The 23934-nt window shown below is 55.2% G+C and overlaps 1 protein-coding gene across 3 annotated transcripts in view; it reads left to right on the forward strand.

The window, feature by feature from the left end:
• The first annotated feature begins 4893 nt into the window (after positions 1 to 4893).
• The window catches only part of LOC131669925 (cytoplasmic polyadenylation element-binding protein 2), an 89049-nt gene continuing 70008 nt past the window's right edge, over positions 4894 to 23934 (forward strand). For all 3 annotated transcript variants that reach the window (XM_058945141.1, XM_058945142.1, XM_058945143.1), the window contains exons 1-2: positions 4894 to 7018; positions 20692 to 20803. In XM_058945141.1, coding sequence (XP_058801124.1) covers positions 5624 to 7018; positions 20692 to 20803 — 1507 coding nt within the window. In that variant the 5' untranslated portion in view covers positions 4894 to 5623. The remainder of the gene's footprint in view (positions 7019 to 20691; positions 20804 to 23934) is intronic.

Consider the following 23934-nt stretch of genomic DNA (forward strand, 5'->3'; position numbering starts at 1 on the left):
CATTCTATCCATCATGTAAATCCAGTGTGTATGCGTAAAATTTTCCTTTCACCTGCAACTTTCTAGCAAAATCAAAAATCCGAGAAAGGAGAGAGAGAACATTAGCATACGGCTGCTTCGAATTCGCCGAGCGCACGCGCGCGCGGAATCACGCAATCGGTTCTTTTTTCCTTGTGTCTTTTTCTTTTTTGATCTTTCTTTTTCCTTTCTGCGCGCCGACTGCATCCGATGCCGAAGGAATGCGAGACGAGAGTGAAAATCGCCGAGAGAGCACGCGCGAGGCTCTCTTTGCCGTTACGGGCCCTTCGTCGTTGTTTATGCGCGAGGCGGACATCCTTCGGCTCATCCTCGCTGCCCTTGAGGTCTCCTCTCGATTTCCTTCGCGGCCCTTTTTCTCGCGGCGCGCGATCGCGCGAGAGGGAGGGACTATAAGGAAAGCCTCTATCTTTGGCTTTGCGCCTTGTTTTCATGGCGGTGGTTGCTCGCCCCGACGACCGACGATACCGTTTTTTCTGTCCATTCCCTCTCCTCTCGTTGCGCCGAGCACTTCGGCAAACTCGTTGCCGATCGCCGCCGCGCGGGCGTCGCGCTCGTTCCTCAAAATTTTATCGATTGCGTCATGGCACAGGACCGTCCCGTAGAATCACTGGTCTGCATTACAAAAATGGGTCGCCAATTAGCTTCGTCCCTCTCTCTCCCTCGCGTATCCGCCGATCGCACGCCGAACAAATCCAAGCTGCTTTCGAACGAGCAATCGGCGCGATCTCGTATGAATAAATACATGCCCAAGTGATCCTCGATTAAAAACTCACCTTTTCGCGCTAAACTTGATTGTTCTTGAGGCTCAAGTTCATTTCGCACGTAATTCATTCACACGCGCGCGAGGTTGGAGGATTTCAAGATTAGAAATATTAGGCAATAAAAAAAAAAAAAAAAAAAGAAAAAAAAAAAAAAACGCACCGCGTGGCTGCTCTTGACTGATCGCTCATTAGGCTTTTTTCGACCAATTAAGGCTGGGTGATTTACTGTAACTTGAGATGAAAAAAGAGAGTGACAAACACTTGACAAGGTTAATTTGCCTATGATGACTATAAATCACATAGATTCATTGGAGTTATTCGAGCGCATAATCCGAAAAAAACGAGGAAACGACTTAATTTAATTTGCCACGAGCGCCGTTTTTTTTCATTCGTGCGAGAAGAGAAAATTGGAATTCTCAGAGGCGAAAGAAAAACGTATTAAAAAGAAGTCTTGTTTTATATTTTATTCAGCCTTGAGGGGGGAAATAATCATTTAACACATCGATAACTTTAGAACGCGCCTAGGCACCTACCAATGCCAAAGCGACAGCAGCAGCAGCAGCAGCAGCAGCAGCAGCAGCAGCAGCAGCAGCAGCAGCAACGGCAGCAGCGGCGGAAGAAGCCACGAGTGAGAACTGGATCGCGTCGTTAAAACCAGTCTCATGTATAGACTCTGACTGAAGTCGGAAAAATCCCGTAGACCCATAGAGGAAACCCGTCTGGGTCTGGCGGCCGGAGGAAAAGGAAACGGAAAATAAAGCACGGGGAAAAAAGTGAAAAGCGCGGCACGAGTTTACGCGGCAAACGACGGAAGAAAAAGAAGGGATATACACGGCCGCGCGGCTCCTTTCCACGAAGCTTAGACGCGGGAAAACTTGTTTAGATCGACGCGGGTAGCTTCTAAGAGTCTAGGATTGACGCGCTTACGTGCCGGTCGTCTAGTCGCTCGTTTTGTCCCCTGCATTCTCGAGTCGCGCGCGACCAGTTTCGTTTTTCAAAGTCGAGAACTCGTTGGCGGATCGCTCGCCCCGGTTTTGTTGCTCGCGGGCGCTTCTAAGCGGTCACGCGCGCGCGAGCTTTCAATTTCGAGCGACCCGCCGCGGGACGGTCCGGTTCGCGCGAGTGGCCACGGGTAGGAGCCACTCGTCGGATTACCGATGCCGCGCTCCCACTCCGCCCGCGATCCTCGACCGTGCCGTGGCATGTGATGAGAATCCGATGACGCTACAAAAAACTTCATTTTCATCAAGTCGTGTCGCATCTATGTCGGTTATACACTCGGACGTAGTTGTGTAAACGATATAGATGCGACGCGACTTCATGAAAATCAAGTTTTTCGTAGTGTCGTTGGATTATCATCACTGCGGCGCGGCGAACCGGGCGAACCGTGCACCGATCAGGTCTTAAAAGCTAGCACCCATATTTAGCTTTTTTTCAAATAATCGACAAACTAGTCATGCCATTCGACAGTTTATCAAAAAATCAACAATTTTTTCACTTGCCGTTTGTTAGTTCGTCCTCGAAAAACTCTATAATAAAAATAAAGTAAGTCTTGGTGCTGGGCTTCAGCACCCGGATACGATGTGCGGTAAAATTCAGAAAAATTCATAAAAAAAAATAATTTACGCACTAAGCGTTAATTCATGAGACGAACCATCGGTACCGTTGGCGAAGTCATCGAGAAATTAATTATTCAAGTAAATAAAAATAAAAAATTATTCCGGCCTGACTGTTGAGTGCTGGCTCACGAAACCCCCTAGTGGCGCTCATTACTTGCTCCAGATAGACCAGATGACTTCATCATCCTTGTTGACGAGCTTAATAACAATGTACGTATCAGACAATCTTATTAATTAATAGATACTCACACTAGCAGATTGAATTTAAATAAAATTGGAATGTTTGCTAGTGCGTTATTATTAATTTTCAACGTTTTAATTTTTAATTTTTTAATTCCACATGGACTATTTAGAGCAAATAACGAGTCACCTGGAACATTGCGGGAAGCATACGCGCCGTTTCGGCGTTGTTCGTGGACCCATACCCAGCCTTCATAGATCGAAACAATGTTTTATTTCTATTTGCTATAATAATTAATTTATCTACGATTTTACGCTTGGTGTTGATAATTCATCTTATGGCTTAACGATTTGTGTGTAAATTATTTTTATTAATGAATTTTTCTGGATTTGACCGGACATCGCATCCGAGTGCTCAAGTCCAGTACCCAAGAATAACTTAATGTTTTTAAAGGGTTTTTCATGGACGAACCGACAAATGGTAGCGAAAAAAAAATCGATGATTTTATGATGATCTACCTGAAGACAAATTAGTTTATCGATAAACTTAAATAAGAAAAATCTAGGTGCCATCTTCTAAAATTTGCAGCGATCGCTCGATCGGCGAATTCGCCGGCAGGCAGGCAGGCAGCCGAGTGCCCGCCGATAAAGCAGGAAACGGTCCTATCTCCAGTCGCGCGGGCCCGAGTGTGCGCAGCGACGGCCGAGCAGGCCGGCGGCGCGCGCGCCAGCGCAGAGCTTCCCTGCCGTGCATCTATACGTTCCCCGTCGGCCCGTTCCGTGCTTCGATTGCGCACGCCGGACCCGCTGCCGTGCGCCGCAAGCTCGGCACGCCCCCCTCCCTCCCGATAGTCCGCGCGCGCCGAGCGACGCGGACGACTCGCCCGTATGATCCGGTTGCGCTCGCCGGTCAAAGACGCTCGCGGCCCTTAGTCCGCCTCGGTAGCGGCTCGCGCGCATCGCCAATTTCGTTTTTTTACGAGCGGCGGAGCTGGCGAGGTGTATATGTAGGTCGCCGCAGCTGCGCGCAGCCACCGCGGCGTCAGGTGCTACGGCGATATCACCGCTCCGACGCCTCTTCTCTCGGCGCGCTCTCTTCGCTGCATCCTCCCGCCCACGCGAAACGGAAAAACTCGGCCGGATCGCTCGTTGCCGCGCTCCCTTGGCGTCGCTCTGCTCTCCATCCCCGGAAAAGTATCGATACATTTACCGCGCCGAGTGGGCACTGCACGGCCGTCGAAGCGATCGATCGACGAGCGCGCGCCACAGAACGATTGGCGAGCGAGTCGCGGAATCGCGCGCCGGGTTTCCTTCGGAAGCGATGCGGCTCTCCCCGGTCGTCGACGTCTTCGAGTCTTCCGATCCTCTCGACGCGCTCGCGCCTCGGAATCCCATTTCCTCTCTCGCGCGCCAACTGCGAATCAACGTAAATCCATTGCCCGCGCCGGGAGCGGAAGTCTCGCAAAGCCAGTGACGTAACGGAGCAATGCCTCCCGAACGACCTCTGGTTCTGTTCCCGGGCACGGAAAAAGGGGGTCACGATGGCCGCCGGATAAAGAAACCGAGGAACGCAAGGACAGGAGGAGGCGCGATAAGCCCGACGCTGCTCCCTCTCTCTCTCTCTCTCTCTCTCTCAATCTTATCGGTCGCGCGCTCGCGCTCGTGCACCATCCGTAGCCTCTGGAGCGGAGCCACATGTCGGTCGCTGGGTCGCGTACGTGCCGCGAGCGCGCGATGCGCCTCCGAGGGAGGGCCCCGCGCTCCGATCGACGCGCGCGACGGCCGCGGAGCGGCGAGGAGCGCGGCGCGCTCGCGCAAAACTTTCCTCGACTCCCGTCGTGCTCGTGGCCGTCGCCGACGATCGTCGATCGCGAAACCTGGCGCTCGTCGGCGCAGCGGCGCTTCCCCGTCTCTCGGGGTCGGGTGGGGAGATGGGGGGAGGGGAGAGCTTGCGCCGCGCTGCCCCTCTCGCACTCGGCGAGCGACGCCTGCGCCGTCGGCGATGTTTACGTGCGCCTGACCTGGCGCACGCGTGGTCGGCGTCCGCCACGCGGTGCGACAGAGACAGGTAGAGCGAGGCGAGGCGCGCGCGCGCACCGCAGCCCCGGCCCGACGGCGAGCGCCAGCCAGCCTCCCTCCCCACCAGCGCCGCCGCCAGCAGCGAGCCGACGAAGAAAGAAACCGAGAAATCTAAGCGCGCGCGCGCTCTCCTCTCTCTCTCGCCCGCTCCGGCCGCAACATCGGCGGGCAGCAGGCAGCGCTCGCGGCGCGCGAGTCAAGTTGCCGTCAGTGTTCCCAAAGTTGGCGCGAGGCTGCCGTCGCTCGCGCGCTCACGCAACCTGCCCGGATCGGCACGCACGAGGCGCGCGCGCGCACTGCCGAGCTCGAGAGCGAGCGCAAGCGGCCGCGGTCGCGAGGAGAGGCCAGCAGCAGCAGCAGCAGCAGCAGCAGCAGCAGCAGCAGCAGCAGCAGCAGCAGCAGCAGCGGCAGCAGCAGCAGCGCGGCCCGAGGCCCACGGCTCACGGCCCACGGCGAGGAGCGACCAGCGGGTGGCCCCGCGAGCTCGGCCCCGGCGGCCAGCGCGGGCGATGGTGCCGCGTCCCGGGGCGGCGGGCCGACCACACCAGTCGGCGACGAGGACGGCCGGCGGCGCCGCGCGGCGCTGAGGCGCGCCCCCCGCGTCCCGCCGTCGCGCGCGCGAGCGCGCCGCCGCCGCCGCTGCCGCCGCCGCCGCTGGCGCCGCTGCCGCGCCGCCGGATCGATAGTCGCGCTCCGCAAGCTCTCTCCGTCGGTCGGTGCGCGCGCTCTGCCCGAGCGCCCTTCCCTCGGCCCGCCGCGCGCGCACGCACGGGCGGCCGCGAGCCTCGTCCCTTCAAAACAAACCCCCGCCGGGCGCAGCAGCCAGCGAGAGCAGAGAGCGCGGCGGCGCGCGGTGCGATGGTCCAGTGAGCGGGGATCCAGGTCCGGCGCTCGCTCCACTCGGCGGGGCTACGTGCGCGGAGCGCCAGCGGTCCACGGACATTGATGGGCGATTGCGCGGGTGCCGCGAGCCTCTTCCCGACCACGAGCGCCGCGGGCTCGAGCCCAGTGCCAGTGCCAGCAGTGAGCCCGCCGTCGTTCGTCTCGGCCGCGGGCATCGCGCCAGGCGGCATGCAGGACGAGCTGCTGATCGAGAAGGCCGCGGCCGGCCAGCCGTCGTCGTCCTCGTCGCCGTCGTCCGGCGGCGCGGCGCCGAGCAACAGCGTCTCCTCGTCCTCCTCGGCGTCGTCGCCGTCGACGGCTGCGGCGGCCGCAGCGCAGGTAGCCGTGGCGGCGCCACTGTCGACGTCGTCGCTGGTGGTCAGTTCCCTGGTGCAGCAGCAGTCGAGCGCCGATAGCGGCCCCAACTCCGTCGGCATCGTCGACGCGTCCAAGGTGGCGAAGGACGCGAGCGCCGTCGACTCCGTGGCCGAGAGCATCGTCGCGGCGGCGGTCAGCGCTCAGCTGGGCGTCGACAAGGACGCGGCGAGCATCATCGGCGCCAGCGCCGGCCTGCAGGGCTTCGCCAACGAGCGCGCCGCCGGCGTGCCGAGCCTCTGGGCCGACGACACGCCCAGCGGCCTGCACGCGCTCGGCCAGCCGGTCAACGGCTCCATCGCCGCCTTTCAGAACTTCCCCAGCGGCGGCCTCTTCGCCGGCTCCACCGCCGCGACCGCTCGGCGCGCGATCACCGCCAGCCACAACTTCCCCCAGCAGCAGCAACAGCAGCAACAGCAGCAACAGCAGCAACAGCAGCAACAGCAGCAACAGCAGCAACAGCAGCAACAGCAGCAGCAGCAACAGCAGCAGCAACAGCAGCAGCAGCACACTAACAACTCGCAAGCGCCGGGCAATCGCATGGCTCAGCAGCAGCAGCAGCAGCAGCAGCAGCAGCAAACCTCCCACCCAGGAGTCTACCTGCAGGGCAAGGGCTACGCGGCGTGGTCGGGCGGGGCCCAGCAGTCGGCCCAGCAGTGGGGTCAGAGCCCGTCGGCCGCCGCGGCGCACTCGGCCGCAGCGGCCGCGGCCGCTGCCGCAGCCGCGTCCAACCCCGCGGCGCTCAGCGCGTGGAACCGCGGTCGATCGGTGCCCAACATACCGCCGCTGCACTCGAACCTGCACGCAGCCGCGGCTGCCGCGGCGGCCGTCGCCAATCTGCAGGGCAGAAAGCCGAGTCCCACGTTCGCCGGGCACCCCGGCGCGACGTCCGGCGGCGGCGGAGGCGGAGGCGGAGGCGGCGGCAGTGTTCCGTCGCACCAGTCCAGCATCAGTCCCGTCAAGTTTCGGCGCAGCACCTCGTACCCGGGCAAGGCCAACCTGTACCCGATGCAGCCCGGCTCCGCCTTCGACGTTAGCGGCCCCGACGAGCGCGATCTTCTGCAGATATCGCCTTATCAGCAGGTGCGTGTACGTCTGCGCTCGCAGATTTCCACTCTGTCTGTCTCTCTCTCTCTCTCTCTCCCTCCCTCACCCGCTCCCTGTCTGTCCGTCCGTCCGTCCGTCCGTCTGTCTGTCTGTCTGTCTGTCTGGCACCGCGGCTGGCTTCGCGCGGCGGCGACGCGAGTCCCGAGGTGACTCGCGCGACTCGCTCGCGCAAGCCGTTATGCAACGCGCGCCGTGTGCCACGAAGGCTCTTGCATTTAAATTTAGCCCCGTCCGAGACTGCTGGTGGTGAGCGCGTTCGCGCGCCGGCACGCGGCTGCGGAGAGGCACGGCATAGCGACAGCTCGTCTTTCGTTTTTAGGTGTCGTTGCACCAAAGCTGCCTCGTCGAGCGTCATCCTCAACCTCTTACCTACTAGCGAAAGAAGCGCGAACAGGAAAAAGGACCTTGCGAAATTAGTCTTTTTCTTGCTTCTTTCCTTTTTCTCTTCGCAAGGTAGAGAGCAAAGGGGGATGGCTCGCGCTACGGACTTTTCCGTGCGATACGAAAGCTCTCTCGCTTACTCTCTCTCTCTCTCTCTCCCTCGTCGTGAATTGTGACCCAGATCGCGTGCGCGGAGATTTGCTGCACGGCATTAGCCTCTTAGGTGTCTAAGCTACGAGTCTCTCCACGCTTCTACGCGCTATTTTGGCGTCGCGACGAAAATAGAGAAAGAGCAAGAGAGCGCGCGCGAGAGAGAGCGAGATAGCGCGTGCGAGCGAGCGAAGCGGCAGCAGACGAAACGAGTGAGAGATGGAGAAATTATTGCTGCCGTCCCAGGGTGTCGAGAGTTCACCGAACGTCGAAAGCCGTACGGTCCGTACGATTTCATCGACGAGCGCGTCTTCGGCATGGAATCCGACGGTCAGCTTTTCCGATTTTTTTTCGCGATTTTACGAAGCACCGCCGAGGGCGATCGACTCACTAGGTCGTCAGCGCGCTCGCGAGTTTGACATCTAGAGCGCTCGGCGCAAAGCCGTACACGAACAATTAGACAGCGCGACACAGTGAGCACACACTGGCCTTATCTGCTCGACTGCAGTCGGCCTAGAGTTTAATTAACTGTTCGCACCTCGACGGAATTCTATCTCTATCTCTCTCGCGCGCCGGCGCGCGCTTGCCGCTACTCGTTGCTCAGCCGTCGAACGAAAATACACGCGCGCGCGCTCGGAAATTGAGAAGGCAGCTTTTGCGCCCGTCACGACGTATGTCCATCGATCGACGCGGCTCTCCATCCATATGCATTTTCCGCGAGCGACGACGCGCGACTCCAGGCGTACGCAGCGAATCAAGGCGCACGCGCTCGCCTCCTCGCGTGACGCGCGCACTTTCGACTTTTCGGCGCTCGGGAGCTCGCTGTCACGCGCGCGCTCGCCGCGAACGCCGAGCGAGCAGCGACGTCGCCGGAAAATGCGCTGGATCCTCGGAGGCGCCCCCCCCCCCTCCTCCGTCCGCCGCGCGACAGTCGTAAATTTACCTTATCTCTCTTGCAACTCAGGTGCGCGCGTCTTTTATTTATTTTTGCTCTTGCCGCGACTCGCTCGGCTCGAACGATCGGCGCGGCTTGGCGAGCGATTCCGCCCTCCCTGCCCCCGCCTTAATTGTTCTTTTTTTCCGGGCCGGACTCGGGCGAGTGTCGCAGGCGCGCCGCGCCAACTCCGGTTCGCGGACGACCTCGAGGAGTCCCGTTGCCCCGATGCTCGGCGAAGAATCGCGCCCCGTCGTCGCGGGATCCTCTTCCGGCTGCGGGATACATTTGAAAGCCGCGCGTCGCCACGTCTATACGCGGAGAGACGGCGATCTTCCGTACGCTCTTCCGGTCATGAGGCGTATCGTATTTTTATTGCGGCGTGCCCGCACCACCCCACCCTCCTCGTGCCGCACCACGCGCTTCGATATTATTTTTCCACCTCGAGAGAGGCGCTCGAGCCGCGGTAGTATCGACTGGCGCGCTCGCAAAGCGCGGCACGGCTGACTCGACTGAAAGACCACCGGCCGCTGCTTGTCGAGCGATATTTTTCCCGTAACGCTGCGCGCGTCCGCGCTTGCCGATCGGCGTTGGATTTCGCGCGGCGCTACGCGATTCGGCGCGAGTAGCCCCGCGCGCCCCGCCGGCGAGTCGGCGATCGGGGCCCAATCGCGGTCGACGCGTCCCTTCGGCGCTCGTGCTTTTCCTTCGTGATCCGCACCTGCCGACGGCGTCTCCCGCGCGCGGGAAGTATCCGACGACGAACTCGTGAATCCGACGAGCCTAGCGGACACGCAAAAACACCCGGCAGCGGCGCAGTTGCGAGGAGGAAGGCGATAGGTGGATCGCGCGGCGCCGTATCGCCCGCAGCCACGTTTCCAGCGCCGCGGACACTTATCGGAGCCGTGCGTACGCGCGCGAGCGAAAAGCAACAATAAATGCCAGTTTGCGAGTGGGTGCGCGGAGGGGGGAGGGGGGGGGGGGGCACAGCATTCGATCGCCAAGAATTTCGTGCGACGCGCTTATCTCTCGTCGTGCGTTCGCCGATTAAGCGACACCCGGGGACGGGGAAAAAAAAAGAGACGAAGCACAAGCGCGCGCGCCAAGGTTGCAGCGCGCAGGTGCTCGCGTTGCTCTTTAGCGCCCGCGATAAGCCGCCGAGCGTTCCGCGCCTCGATCGACACGAAAAAAAAAAAAACGAAATAGCAACGCGCGCAGTGTACGCCGCGGCCCCACGAGGAAGAGCCAGCTCCGAAGGCACGTCGCGCCGGCATTCGTGTGTGCGCCGCACCGATAAGATAAGATAGAAAACGCTCGCGACGTGCGTTTTCGGCGTTACGGGAGGCTTGTGTAATGCGCGAGCACGTGGATTTATGGAAATAAACCCGGGCCGTCTGGCTTGAATTGTCGCTTTTTTTTTTCCTTTCTGCCCGTCGGTTCGACGTCGCAATCGGCCGCGAGCGCTCGCGTCGGTCAAAGTTGGCGTCGGCTCGTCGCCGCGTCCGCGCGCCGAGAGCGCAAGCTGCGCGACCCACCGGCAGAAACGAGGACGCGGATTGAGCAACCCGATGCACGGGCCGTCCCTTGCTCTCGCCGACGGCCGCTCGCGCTGGCAATTAGCGAGTTTTGGCGCGCGCGACTCGTCGGCCGCGAGCGTGGCCTACATCGATTTCGGATCTCGCCGCCTGCCCGCCTGCGCGCGCGTCGGCCGTGAGAACGAACGGAGGACGAGGCCTCCGTTCGCCGTGAGCCCTCGGTCGCTTTGAGGCCGCTGCGGTCGGCGGGACGCGGAAGCACGCGGTCGCCCGAAGCACGGCGCTCGAACGCCGCCTCGACGCGGCGCGCATCGACTCGTCGCCGCACTAGGCCACGGCGGTCGATAACGGCGGCGCGCCACGGCCGCTCGCGCTCGAGGGGCTCGCGCCTTCGACGAGCTCCCGCGGGCCGGCAGAGTCCGCGCCGCGGCGACAACGCGCTCGAGCGCCCAGCTGTTGCGATCGTCCGAGGCGCGCGGCGAGTGCCTCTCCCTCGTCGCGATCGATGAGCGTGCGTAACCCCGTTTCAATGACAGTGTCGCTCTCGCCGGAGGAGCTGCGCGGCGCACCCTCGCGGCTGGCGAGACCACGGCTCCGCGACGATCGTCGCCGTCAAGTTCAAAAGCGACGGAGGACGCGTCGTCGAGTCGGTCGCTGAAGCTTCGGCTCGCCTCTGCTCTCGAAGGCTCTCCCTCGATTGCGTTTCCCTTTCTCTCTTGCGTGTACACGTGGAACCGATCGATGCGCGCAACGCCGAGCGTTCCCCCCGTTTTTTCTTCTTCTGTTCTTTTCTTTTCCAGAGACTATTTTCCGCCTCGCTATACTTGGACTATATTCGTGCAGCGAGCTAACGACAGCTTTTTCTCGCGTACCTGGCGACCTGACTCTAGAAAGTTCGCCCATTTGCGTGGCTTGTTTCGAGGTAATTCGCGACGCAAGTTTTGTTAGTTCGTAAGCTACTTATCGCCGCAATCTTTCGCGGAAACAAGGTCGAATTGTCCATGCCGCGGGAATTCTCGTAGCGCCGCGTACGACGACGAGCCGAATGGAAATGACTTTCGGCCGGCGGCCGGAAAAATTCGCGCTAATCGTCTCGCGCGCGGCAGTTCCCCTTTCCCCGCGCGAGCGTCCCTCGGCATCGATTCCCATGCTCGCGTACTCCCCGACACGCGAAAAAGAAAAAACAGAAGGCGGAACCGCGTGCCCGCCTTTCCGTTTCTTTTTTTCATCTTTTTATCAGCGATATCTCGACCGTCAATTACGAGGCTAAAACCGAACGACCGCGTTTTCACGCGGCGCGACTTTATCGACGCGCCGCTACCGTCGCCGCCACTGTGGCACTCATAAATTATTGATAGGCCTAGCGCTGCGCCGAGAGGCAACAAAAGTCGGCCGTGTGTTTTTTCTTTTTTTTTTTTTTTTTTATTTTCATTTCGCCTTGGCGTTCTTCCGCCCGCCCGCGACGACGCAACCGCTGCGCGACTCGAAATCGCGGCGCGCATTATTAACCGCCGCTAATCGACTCGGCCATACATAGGCGCGACGACGTTGCGCTGTGTTTCGGGAGGCTTGGCGGTTCGTCGACGGGGCCGCGCGTCACGGCCGCGCCGCACGCGACGGAAGCGCTGCGCGTCGGTCGATCGACTCGAGCAGTTATCATCGGCGACGTCCGACTTTTGGCTGGGCATCGTTGCGCCGCTCTCCCACGACTGGCGGCCGCAGTCGCGCTCGTCCTTACTGGCGATCGGCGCCGGCAGAGCGTCGTTTCCACGAGGTCGCTCTGGCGAGCGACTGTTACCGCGACGTGCGCCGCGCGTTCTAAGGCTAATTGCTCTTCGGAGGGCAGCGTCGCTTACCGATCCGACCTGGATTACATTTACGGCCGTTTCCATTTTCAGGCTCGAGTCGACTCCGCGCCCAACTAAAGATAGGGCAGGATTGTCTTCGGATCTCCCCGCACTGATTTATTCAGGTTTGTCATCTTTCCTTGAGAGCGCGAGCTCGAAATACATCGCCGATCGCACACCGCTAAAGGCTGAATTAGCGAAGCTTGCACGAAACGAACAGTATGTATATATAGAATCGGAATTGCGATTAAACGAGTCGTCGTTCGAACGGACAATATTAACCAAGTTCTTGAGCTCCTGCTCTTCGCGTCGCAACTTGGACTTGGCGAGATTGGGAGAGAGAGATGTTTTTTATTTAGTACCTTGTTTACTTGTGCTAAAGTTCATTTGAACCGTAAGGCACTCAACGTACATAAGTGTGTGGATGTATTAACAAAGTATGTTTTACGCACGTGATGAGTTTCAAAGATTTGGAAAATTGATTGTAAATTACAATTAACAAGACATAGAACTCAAATTAAAAGTAGCACAGTATCAGTTACTATGAGATGAATTCTTCGAAAGGTTGCTAATTTAAATAGAATAAAATATAGGACGTAATAAGCAGATAGAATTTGAAATAACGTAATAACTAAAGACTACAATTCAATTGGAACCATAACGCAATTTAATACAGACAAAGGGTTCAGCTCTTACTAACGTCACCGTTTACAAGATAATCATAGAGCTAGGATATAAGCAATTTGATAGAGAGAGAGATCTGCTGCCACGTCTCATTCTCACGTTTCCGTACAGTCCATTTGTTTTCTTTCGCTCTTCGTCTGTCGGTACTCGCGATCCGTGCGCAACAAGAGGCCCACGGCGCTGAATTTAGCCGCGACCGAGCGTTGCAGTCTATTCCTAGCGGGCAGAGTGGCATTTCGCTCTCGATTTCGACGTTCCTCCGATAGCCGCTGCGAATTGCAAATCGCAGCGGCGCACCTGCGACGCCGACTCTGTTTCGCCTCGGTGGACGCGCGGCTGCGATCGACGCGTCGAAAAACCCGTCGGCCAGCCTCGAGAGCGAAATAAACAAGTGGAGCGCGCCTCGGGAATTCAGCCCCTAAGAGGAAACGAGCACCCCGCGCGATTAATCGTCGTGCCGCCGAAAGAAAAGGAACGAAAACGAAACGAGGGCAGGGTACTACGAGGCATTCCCGCGCTATTTATTCGCTTTATTCTCCACTCTCGCCAGCTCGATCGACTTCGCTGCGAGCGCACGTTCCACTTTCGGCCGAGAAATTGTTAGCTAAACGACGCGCGTCTGTCGCGCTCGATTGTTCAACGCGTCGCGGCGCGCTTTCAAGCTGTCGCCGTTGGCCGGCGAAGGATTGCCCGCTCGATGATACCTCGCGTCACGACTGGCGCAGCCTTCTCGCGGATCGATCTTTCTCTTCCTTCTCGTTGAGAAATTGAAGAAAACGGCTGATTAGAACGAGTTCATCCGATGTAATTTGTCTTGTCACGATTGGGCTTTCACCCCCCTCCTGCCCCTCCTCACTTCGCAGACTTGATCGACGCGTACCATTTTCAATTCGCCGACTCATCCGGCGCTCGATGAAAGCATCGCTTCTTATCCGAAACCGCGTGACGAATCCGAGAGAAATCCTCGCTCTACCAGAAGTGTATTACCGCGGGAGGGCAAAAAACAAGGAAAAACGAGAATTTGGTTTTTCCGGTTTCTCGCTGGCAATGCAATTTTACGGAGTTCTCACCCGCGAATTAGAAAAGTTCTCGCGACAGAGAGGACAAAAAATACAAGAACGAGAAAAGCGCGATCGAAGAAGGGAAATTTGCGCTTGAATAGCGGGAATTTCGCGTACACGGTCACGTAACTCGCGCGAAGACGCGTATTAAACACTCCACTCGCTATAGAAAGGAGAGGGGAAAAAAAAGCAGAAGTAGCAGTTGAAAATGAAAAGGTCGCGAGCTCGGCAGCGCGGTGGCGACGCTACTGCTCGCGGCGCCGTATATAGGTCAACCCGGCTCGCTTTCGCCTCGCTCGCGGCATATAGATTTTTCGAGCGAAAGGCTGTGCGCGCTCTTCCATCCCCTCTCTGTCGCGCGCGCGATGCGTTTTTCCGCGCTCCGAGGCACGTCGGGAAGTCGCGCGATTCGGCGACGCGAGCGCGGGGAGGATGCCGCTCGCGGCCGCCGTCGGCACGGGACGAGCCGCCGGGGGCAGGACAACGCCGCGCTCGTGGCGCGTGGAGTTTCGCTTCGGCGACCGCCGACGACGATCTTGGGAGCTGGCGCGTGGCCTCGGCCGCCCGATATCGTACGCGTACGCGCCGAGCGCGGAGCTGCCCGTTTCTGGCTCCCCCGTCGAATCCCCAGGAATGTAGGTCGCGTCCCAGAAGCGTCGGCACCCTCGTAAAATACTCGATAAACGAGGCGGCCTCTCCTCCTCCTGTCCTTCGCGCGTCTGCGCACTGCAGTCCGACCGGAACAAGATGCTGCGTTCTCGCTCGTTCACTTGGTTCTTCGTTTTCCTCGAGCGGCAACGCTTTTCCGTGGGTGATCTCGGAAGCTCGAGTTAGGTGCGTGCGGCGGAGGCAGCGCGTCGCCTGGATATCGATTGCCCGTGACACCGCGCTGCGGAGCTTGGCTCGGGACTCGGCGATCGGGCACGTGCATTCGCAGTTAGCTCGCGGGACTAATAGCGCGATGCGTCCGTCTCGGCGGCCCGAGGGGTGACACGCTCTTTGCCTTCGCCACTGCAGCCAGGCATCGACCGTCGAACCGACCTCTCGCACCCCCTCGCCCCGCTCGAACGGCCGCCAATGGGCTGACCTACTTTCGCCTTCTCTCCCTTCTCGCCGCTTCTTGAAAAAGCGCGCCGTTTCCGAGCCGCGCCCGCTCGCTGCCCGCATCGATCTTGGGCCTGCCCGGAGAAGAGACCCCGCGATCGTCGAGCGATCCGCCCTTCGCGCCTTCGCGCACACGGGGCCGCCTTCCTGCTCGGCCCCAGCTCTACCGGGCAGTCGGCGCGAGAGCACTTTCTCCGACTGGTCGTCAATCTCCTTGCGGGCGACGACGCAACGGTACGAGCTCGGATCGATAGCGCGCCAAAACAGCAGGTTTCGTTTTTCAACGAGGACCATTTCGCACGCTAGTCGGGAGGGGGTCCAGAAGCGCCGAATACACTCGCAGCCATACGCAAGCGCACACACGCGCGCTCGGAAAAGCTCCGTACGGATGAGCTGGAGCGGAGGAGGACGGGGGGGGGGGTGAAAAATCGATGGGGGTGACGCGCTAGCTGCCGCCGGCGGCGTTGCACACTGGAAATTCACTCGGTGCAGCGCAACGTCCGCCTGCACCGCGATGTTCGTAATTGATCGAAATGAGTTGGCTTCCTTCTCCCGCGCGGCTCTCCGACTTTTCTTCTCTTTTTTTCGCACAGTCGCAGCGGTCGCGGCTAATTACGCCTGGTTTTGTCCCGACTTTTCGCCCGCGAGGGCTTTGTCATCGTCGCGCGGGCCTGCCGGCCAGCAAAACTGGCCTCGGAGGCGCATCGGAAACCCTCCCCGGTTGTGCACGCATCCATCTCATTAACGATCCGCGCGCTGGCGCGGCGGCGTCGTCGTCGTCGCGTCGAGGGAGCGTGCGAGCGCGGCGGTAGTCGCGGCGGCACGCGGGCGCACAAAGAGCTTCTTTTCCCTCCGGCGCGTCGCGACGCTCATGGCTCGTGGAAGCGCTTTCGGGTGTTTGCCGCGCTATTGTTCTCCGGGGGCGCGAGCCAGATGATTTTCGCGTGATCGTTCTACTCGAAATTGGCGTCGAGCCGGCGGCTCACACGCTATCTCGAGGTCTCGATCGGGTCGAACGCACCCGTGAAAGCGCGAATCTCGGCGAGGCGACGGGTCGTCCTCCTCTTGCGCTCGCGTCGGACATCCGAGCATCGACGGGACCGTTCGGCCGACGCGCGAACTACGCTCGACGGGCGCGCGTCATTATGAGCCGAGGTCGAACAGTCCAAGTCCAAAACAAGCCCGGACCTCCCGGGCGGGGTGGCTGATTCGATTGGCGTTAACGGGATTAGCGACGTAGCGATCGGCCGGGGATCAGCTCCAGCGGCGCCGACCTACATGCACGAGAGCGAAAATAAAAATACAAAGACAAAGCGCAAAACGGAAGCGAAACGAACATAAAAGAGGAAGAAGGGAGTAACGAGGGGACGAGCAAACATCCGTTTGTTTCATTAAAGCGCGCGCGCGAGTAAACACAAGCCGCATGAATGAAGAGTCTATAATTCCGCGCGCGGCGAGCGAGGGGCGCGAGGACCGTGGGGAGAAGGGATTGACGCTCTCGGGGTGTGCGTATCTCCGGCGGGCGCCGCGCGAGCTATTGCTTTTTACGAGCGCCCGGCGCGCGCGCGCGCGCGAACTCGCGCCCGAGAACTGGGTCAAACGCACACCTGCAGTCGCGTTCTTCCGCCACCGCGTCCCCGCCCTCCTCCCGGATCCCGTAAGTTTCCTCTGGCTCTCGCTCCTCCGTTTCCCTCGATCGGGAACGCTCGGCGTCGTTCGATTTTCGGGAAGGGGGTCGAATCTCACCGAGACCATCGCCGGCGCACAGATGCGCTCGTCCACGAAGCGCGAACGCCGAGAAAAAGGCAGGCGACCAGCGACCCGTTTGTTATTGCTTTTATCCGCAAAAAGGAGCGGAGTGGAGGGGGTGGAGCGTGTATATACGCCGCTGCCGCTGCTGTCGACGCCCTCTCCGCATTGATTTTACCCCAGCGCGAGCTTCTCGCTGCAGTTCGCGAAGGGGTGGGGCTTCTCTCTCCGGTTGCGCGCGAGCCAACGAGTACAACCCGAGTATGTGTGTGTGTGTGTGTGTGTGTGTGTGTGTGTGTGTGTGTGTGTGTGTGTGTGTGTGTGTGTGTGTGTGTGTGTGTGTGTGTGTGTGCGCGCGCGCGTGTGTGTACGTGCAAGAGAGACCACGATTATGCCGAGTTCCGTGCAGGCTCGTGAGTGCCGTATTGCGGGCCCCTGTGGCTAAAGTTCGCGCGAGAAATGATTATTTGGTTGGAAATTAAAATCTCGTCGAGGTGTGTACGAAGTATCTGTTCGTTGATTGCATTCGACATCGTAAATGGGAAAGGGGTAATCGTCGCGCAAATGTGACAAACTCATTTTTTTCACTTCCGTCTCCGTTTGCTTTCAATAAAATTTTAATCGGCAATAAAATTCATATTATACACGCGTGAAGCTCAATTTGCAGATGTAAAAATTTCGTAAAATTTTAGAATATAGTGAAAATTGTTCATTTTTCTTCATTCGCATATTTTAACATTTTCGCCGATGATGGCAGGTCTGTAACGCAAAAAGTAACGAGCAATCGGTGCTCGATTTACAAAAGAATTAAAAGTTTGCAAATGTTGAAATTTGGGGTATCGTGGTTCGGATTGTTATAATGCGTTTCGTGATACACAAACTCAAGGCGACGATGAGGGAGTTTGTTAACAAATCGCATGCAACCGAAATTCAATTGTCAACAACGGCAATCGGCGCAGTCGCTCTCGTTAATTGGAGTATATTCTTCGCAACCGAATGCCAAAGCATCGGCTCGGATGGCAATCGTGCGTCATTGAATGCGGGCCGAATGAATATTATTCTTTTGCCGAAAATCCCGTAAACTCCTGATCCCATAAGCGAATCCTACGGCCGACGACAATAACTCATCAGCGCGTATTCCAGCGGCAATCATCTCGAGCATCTCGAAACAATTATCCCGGCGTAGCAGCGCGCGAGGAGAAAGAGGCCGACGACCCTGTATTCCGCGGGGATGATCCGGGCTTCGCTCATTAATATCACTGCCGAGCGCGATCGACGCGATCTCGCGGCGCGAGCATTATTAAATGGAGGCGCGCGCGCGAGCCTCCACGGGCCGGCTTAACGCGCGCCTGCACTACCGGCCGAGCGCAGCGCGACCCTTTCCACTTGCGCGACTTAATCCTCGGCCGCGCCATCGAGCGTTTATCTTCATCTCGCGGACATTTTGCTTTTCTTCTTCTCCCCCCCCCCCCGCGTTATAGATGGTGATTATGTCGATGAGGATGTATTGCGATTTTGTTTTTGCTTTTGTTTTGGTCGGGAAAGGGGGGGGGGGGACTTTGTTTCGAGGTTACGTACCTTTCTCATGGGAGAGAGAACAGTGTGTTTTTAGACATTACGCGAACTTTTCGATTTCGACAAGTTTGCGCGATTTGTATAATTGTTGGCGTGCGTCGCGGCAAACGGAGTGGCACAGTCGAGGAAGCGCTCTTTAATGCGAAATATCATCAGGCGAGGCATGTTTATTGATCCGCCTGTCGCTTGAAAAGCGAACGACCAAAAAATTTGAAGAAAAACAAAAACAAAGGCTTGCGAGCTGAGAAATACGCACGGAGAAAAATAGAGCGAGGCTAGCACGAGAGAGGAAGAAAAGCGCTCCGACATTTGTACGCGTCTAGCGAGGTATTTTTTTTCTCTCCCTCTCGCCGCGGCGTAAAAGGAAATTCAAGCCCTCCCAGTCGTTATTTTCCGTTAGAACGACCGTTTTTCTCAATTGGTCAGCGTCAAAGGCCGAGAAGAAGGATGCTTTTGGATTCGCGTTGTGCAGGAGATTTGTTTGATTTTTTTAGACGGCGTCGGGGTCAACGACACGCCGGTTTTAGGATTAATGACTTTTGCCTCGTAGTTTCGTTTGAGATTGGCTGATAAAACTCGTTTCCCGGAAATCACTTATGTAATCGTACAGATCTACGTAGAAGAAAAGCATGTACAAGCCGAAAGAGAAACGTCATGTAAATTTTTTCGAGCGAACGCGAAAAAAGCGTTCGTAAACTTTGCAAATATACGTTTTCGCTTTATTCACTAGTTATTTGTATATCTTTTGCAAAGAGTTCTAATAGACGAGGCAAATAGCCGAAAGCTTAGTGTAATTTTTGTTTTTCGAAAGACACAAAAAGTGAAATAATCACGAACTAAGGGAAAGTTACGTAAAAGGGATCGCAGCTCTGATTTTATTCAATTTCTATGTAGATATATCACGTAGACGTGTTTTGATCAATCGTTAATAAACATATTCAATAGGGTTAAAAGATGAGTGCTATAAAAATAGAAAAATTTTCATTTTACCGTGTAACAGCTATTTAAAGGAAAAGGCCAACGAGTATGATCAGCGAACTTGACCAAAGATTTTTCCAACAATGGATTGACCTCCACCACGTCAATATATAATCGCGATTTCGCTTTTAAAAGTAGTTCATTCGTTGTTTTTTTTTTTTTTTACATGAATGTACTCCGCCGCGAAAGAAACATACCTGTATAGATTTTCAATCAGCTTGAAAACTTAATGAACCCTCGCATAAAGGAACGGAGCATTGACCATCTCGTTTCGCCGCAAAATTACCATCGATAGCCACTCGATCGACCCGAAATCGTTCGTTACGTCTAATCGCCTCGCTGTCGGTTGAAACTCGAAAGAAAGCCTTCTGTCTTTGATAATGGCTCAAACTTTCTTCTCCCCGCGCGACTTTTGAAATCTTTGGCTTTTGCCTTGCTAGCATTAACGGGGGGGCAAGTGGTCTATTACCGAGCCAAGTCTTTTCCTGTGTCTCGTTCTTTCCGCCTTTTCGTCCCGTCCCCGTGTCCGTCGTCGTCGCAGCCGCCGCCGCCGTCTCAAGTCAAAGAGACACCTCAGACGCGGCAGAGAGTTTTTTTCGAACCGTGGACGCGCTCCTTGCCTTCTCTTCTTTCTCCCGGACGAAAAGCTTCGAGGATTCTTTAATCAGCGACTTCAGTCGTGGCTCGTCGAAAGACTATGGACTTCACAGGGGAAAAGCGCATTTTCGAAATCTCATCCCGCCGAGGAGCCGACAGGACACGAGTGACGACTGAATCCAGTTCGGAAAGGACAAGCGCTTCATTCTCATTCCGAATGTCGAGCTTTGTGATGCTTAAAACTTATTATCGACGCTTATGGAGCAATCGAAGTCTGCAATTTTGATTGCCAATAGCTAGTACCCCCATCTGAATGAATGAACTAAAAAGAGAAAAAAGGCGCTTGCAATCTAAAAAGAAAATAATCCGAGTGCGTCGAGGCTCTCAAGGGTTAATCACCTTCTCTCTCGCTCTCTCATCCGCGGGCGCATTTCATCCTTCGTGAATAATTCGGTTGCCCCTCGCAGGGGCTTTTCAGTTTTTCTTTCTCTGCCGCTCTATCTCTCCTTGGGCGAGTCTCACCTCCAAAGACGGGTCATTTCGATTAAGGACAATAGACTCGCCAGAGTCCGGTGAAAAACCCCAACACTGGCGCGGGTAGGGCAAGCTTCTGCGTTTTTCAGCGGCGGTCAATGACAGTTGGCTTTTTTCTTACCCTCTCTCTTTTTTATGCGAACGGCAATGATAACGAGAGGTTTTTGCGAGTCTGGCTGCGCGAATAATTCAAAACGACGATCGTACGCGTACGAACCATTTACCTCGAAAACGTGCGCAGCCTTGTCGTCGAAATCCTCTTGAGTGCACTCTAGAGAGAGAGAGAGAGAGAGAGAGAGAGAGAGAGAGAGAGAGAGAGAGAGAGAGAGAGAGAGAGAGAGAGAGAGAGAGAGAGAGAGAGAGAGAGAGAGAGAGAGGAGAGAGAGAGAGAGAGAGAGAGAGAGAGAGAGAGAGAGAGAGAGAGAGAGAGAGAGTCCTGCCTCTTTTCCAGACACACGCAAAAAAAGAAATAAAATAGAAGAGAAAAGAAAAGATCTAAAGTGAGGTACTTTGTTCGCAGGATCGCATGACTGCGAATGGAAACTCACCGCTGGATAACATGCGCACGCTGGAGCACTACCTGAGTGACATCATGCGAGCTGGAGCCGCCGACACGCCGGAACATCTGAAAGGTAAGCGCGTCTTTCTGCGCTGCTTCGAGATCATTAAATCGTCGTTGTTTCACGCCGGAGAAGTTGGATCGTCGTCGTTGACGCTCGTGTTTACCTGTATTAAGCTGATCACGCAACGCTCCGTTGATTCTTGGGGTGGGGCGCTTTGCGAACCTGTATACGTATAGCGAAAAGCTGCACGCTTGACGAACTTTGGAAAACACTTGCGACTATTGCCGACGGGGCTCGCGGCTTAGCGAACATATCCGCGAGGAATTATCCGTCGGCGCAATTGTGTCGAGGCTCCGTTTTGTTTGCGTTCGCCGAAGCTCGCGCCGTTTGCTCAGCCTTCCCATTATCGTTAGACGATAGCTTCCTACTTTCTTCGCGGAATTTTATTTTTCAGACTCCGCCGTCCGCGAAAAAGGAGGCAAATGGCTTTGGTGGTAGAAGGCATCGTGTGCGAGAAAGCAAACGAGAGTGTTAACGACCCATTTCACACAGTTAGGAAAGAAGAAAAAAAAGCTTCAATCCCATTTTCTAGAATGTAGCTTCTTTTCTCTTCGAAAAACATTAAACGCGAGTTTTCTCGTTCTCAAGGCGAATAAAACTTTCTTTTCGTGAAGTGTATTGACAAGGAGGGAAAAGCTTTGATTTATTCCAAAGCGAGACACGTATACAGGGGGAGTTTCTGTATCCTTTTTGGAATTATTTTCCTTCTCTAGGAAGGAAGAAATACCGCCGATGTTTTTTTATCGCTCCTGAATTGAACCATAAGCTTTGGCTTATTTTTTCCTTGGTTTATGGCGTAGAGAATCCGATTTTTAGATGCTGTTTGATCATGTAACAAAATTTACTGCGGATTTCGTTTTCTCCAGATAAATTCGATTTCTTCACTATAGCGTGATTTTTTCGTAAGAAAACTAAAAAAAGACAAAAGAAAAATACGCTTACACAAAGGTTAATTAAGAACATCCTCGTGTCGCATCCTCGACAACGAAGCCGGGTACTCCAGCGATTACCTTGATTTTGCGCGTGGCGCCTCTCGCTGTGCACACCTGCCCCCCCCCCCCCCCTCTCGAGCTGCAACGTCGCAGGGGACGTCGAGAGCCTCTCCCCATGTGTCTCGAGCGTCGACGGGTTAAAATCCAAACCCTCCCTCTTTCGAATACGCTATCTCTCCTCGTACGTCGCTTCTCTTGCGTTTTTTTTCAAAATCAAACAGCCGTGCGTGCGTTTTTTTTTGTGGCGGGCACGTTTGATTGCTGACTTGGTGGCAGAGAGGTGGGATTTGTTTTTGTTTCGGGCGTGAAGCGTCGGATGCAAGTTTCAAGAAGAAAGGTAGATTTTTACTTTTCAGCTCGAACTTCAGTTTGAAGAAAAGCTCCCTTATGCTTCGACGCGTGTGATTTCGTTATTACGCACAGAATTCACGTCTTATCGCATGGATTCACTTGAGAATTGTAATTTACGATTGCGACTGTTGAAATAGTCGCGCGTATATGGCAAAAGGCAAATTTCTTACGAGGTAACAATAGCTCATCCCAAAGTGCTCCCATGCAAGTCTCGCTGGTAAAAGAGTCATCACGTTCGTGAGACGAAATGAGAAACCACCGAGTGTGAGAGAGCTAAGTGCAGCCAAGCTTTAAGGGGAGGAGGAGTGCGTCGATACGTGAGGCAAAGACGAAAAAAAAAGGATAGGCACCGCCGCCGCCGACGGGGAAAAACAAAGCGCCGACGAGGGAGGATAGAGATGAGATGACGATTTTTTTTCGGGAGTAAGGTGAAAGGCTTTTTTTTTTTTACTTCGCATAGGTGAAATTTTTAGTTTTACGGTGTTGTTGTTATTGTCGTTGGCGCAGTTTCACACGAACAAAGCTAAAACTATCGTTCGGATATAGATGTCTGTCGATTGGCGAGAAAGAAAAGGAAAAATTGCAGGGCACAATCTCGTCGCTCATTATTTCTTTCGTTCTCACTAATTGTTTCACTCCGATAAATTCCTTTCTTTTCGCCGCTGTCCGTCAACTACTATTAAACAGCCATTACTCGTGTCTGTCTTTTAACCGCAATTTTTTTTTACTCAGTCGCAATTAAAACGACGAGGGCCTCATCTTTTGACGAAAAATTTTCGGACTCGTGAAATTTTCGCTCGGTTGCAAGTTTTAATTTGATTCGTTTTAGTAGGTACGGCCGAGCTGCTCGAGTAATTGAGGATGAATTTTTGATTGAAATTAATAGCGTCTTTTCAAGAGTTTTCCAGCTTCTAACTCGCGGCTTTTAATTTACTTGCAAATGAATTTCCAGTATTTCGTATTTGAATCATATTTTTACGGCAACAGGATATTGACATTTGAATTTCCAAATTACAAAATATATTAATTTCTTTGTTAAATTTTAAAGTAGAGTTTTAAAAGTTGCAAGTCGATTCCGAACACGCCATTTCAATACGTTTGAGGTTTTAGCTTGTCAATCGCGCAATTATATTTTAAAACGATCACTGACTACATTGACCACCACGAATGCCGCTACGATTCGCTTACAAGAGCTTTTGATTTCGTCGAAAATTGAAAATAAATTTTTTATTTACCATCGACAGATTTATTGAACACAAAAAGCATTTCTGAAAAAAGTTTGGTTTCAGGAAAAAAAACTACACGATACGCGAGTCTAGTGTAACTCTTTGGTGTGCTGCAAGCCTTACAAGAGGGCTTCATTGTCTCTCGAGTCTCGTGTCGCTCGTACTACTCGACAGTAGCCTCGGTGCTACTACGTGCTCTGACATTCGATCTTCGCTGAGGCGCGAGAGAGCGACACAATTAAAACGTCTGCCTTCGGGCTAAATGATCCCTCTGTTTCTCTCTCCCTTACCTTAATGAGTCAATCCGCTTTGGCGATCGTTTGGTTTCTGCTACGCCTCTTGCTCCGTTCATTGAAATTCTTCGCGACAAAGACGCTTCTTCGCTTTTTACTTTGCTTTACATTGTACATTATATCCACATTAATTTGGCGCTGCTGAAATTGTACTTCGAGAAGGAATCTTTCGTTCGACAACGTTGACATTTTGCTCTACGCAACTGCAGGCTTTGTCGGGTTCGAAATCTAAAGTCCTTGTCTCTGGAATATTTACGATGCTGATTAATTGTCATCTA

The sequence above is a fragment of the Phymastichus coffea genome, unplaced genomic scaffold (genome assembly GCF_024137745.1).
Source record: "Phymastichus coffea isolate CEN01 unplaced genomic scaffold, Cenicafe_Pcof_1.1 PCOF00098, whole genome shotgun sequence".
In the NCBI taxonomy this organism is placed as follows: Eukaryota; Metazoa; Arthropoda; class Insecta; order Hymenoptera; family Eulophidae; genus Phymastichus; species Phymastichus coffea.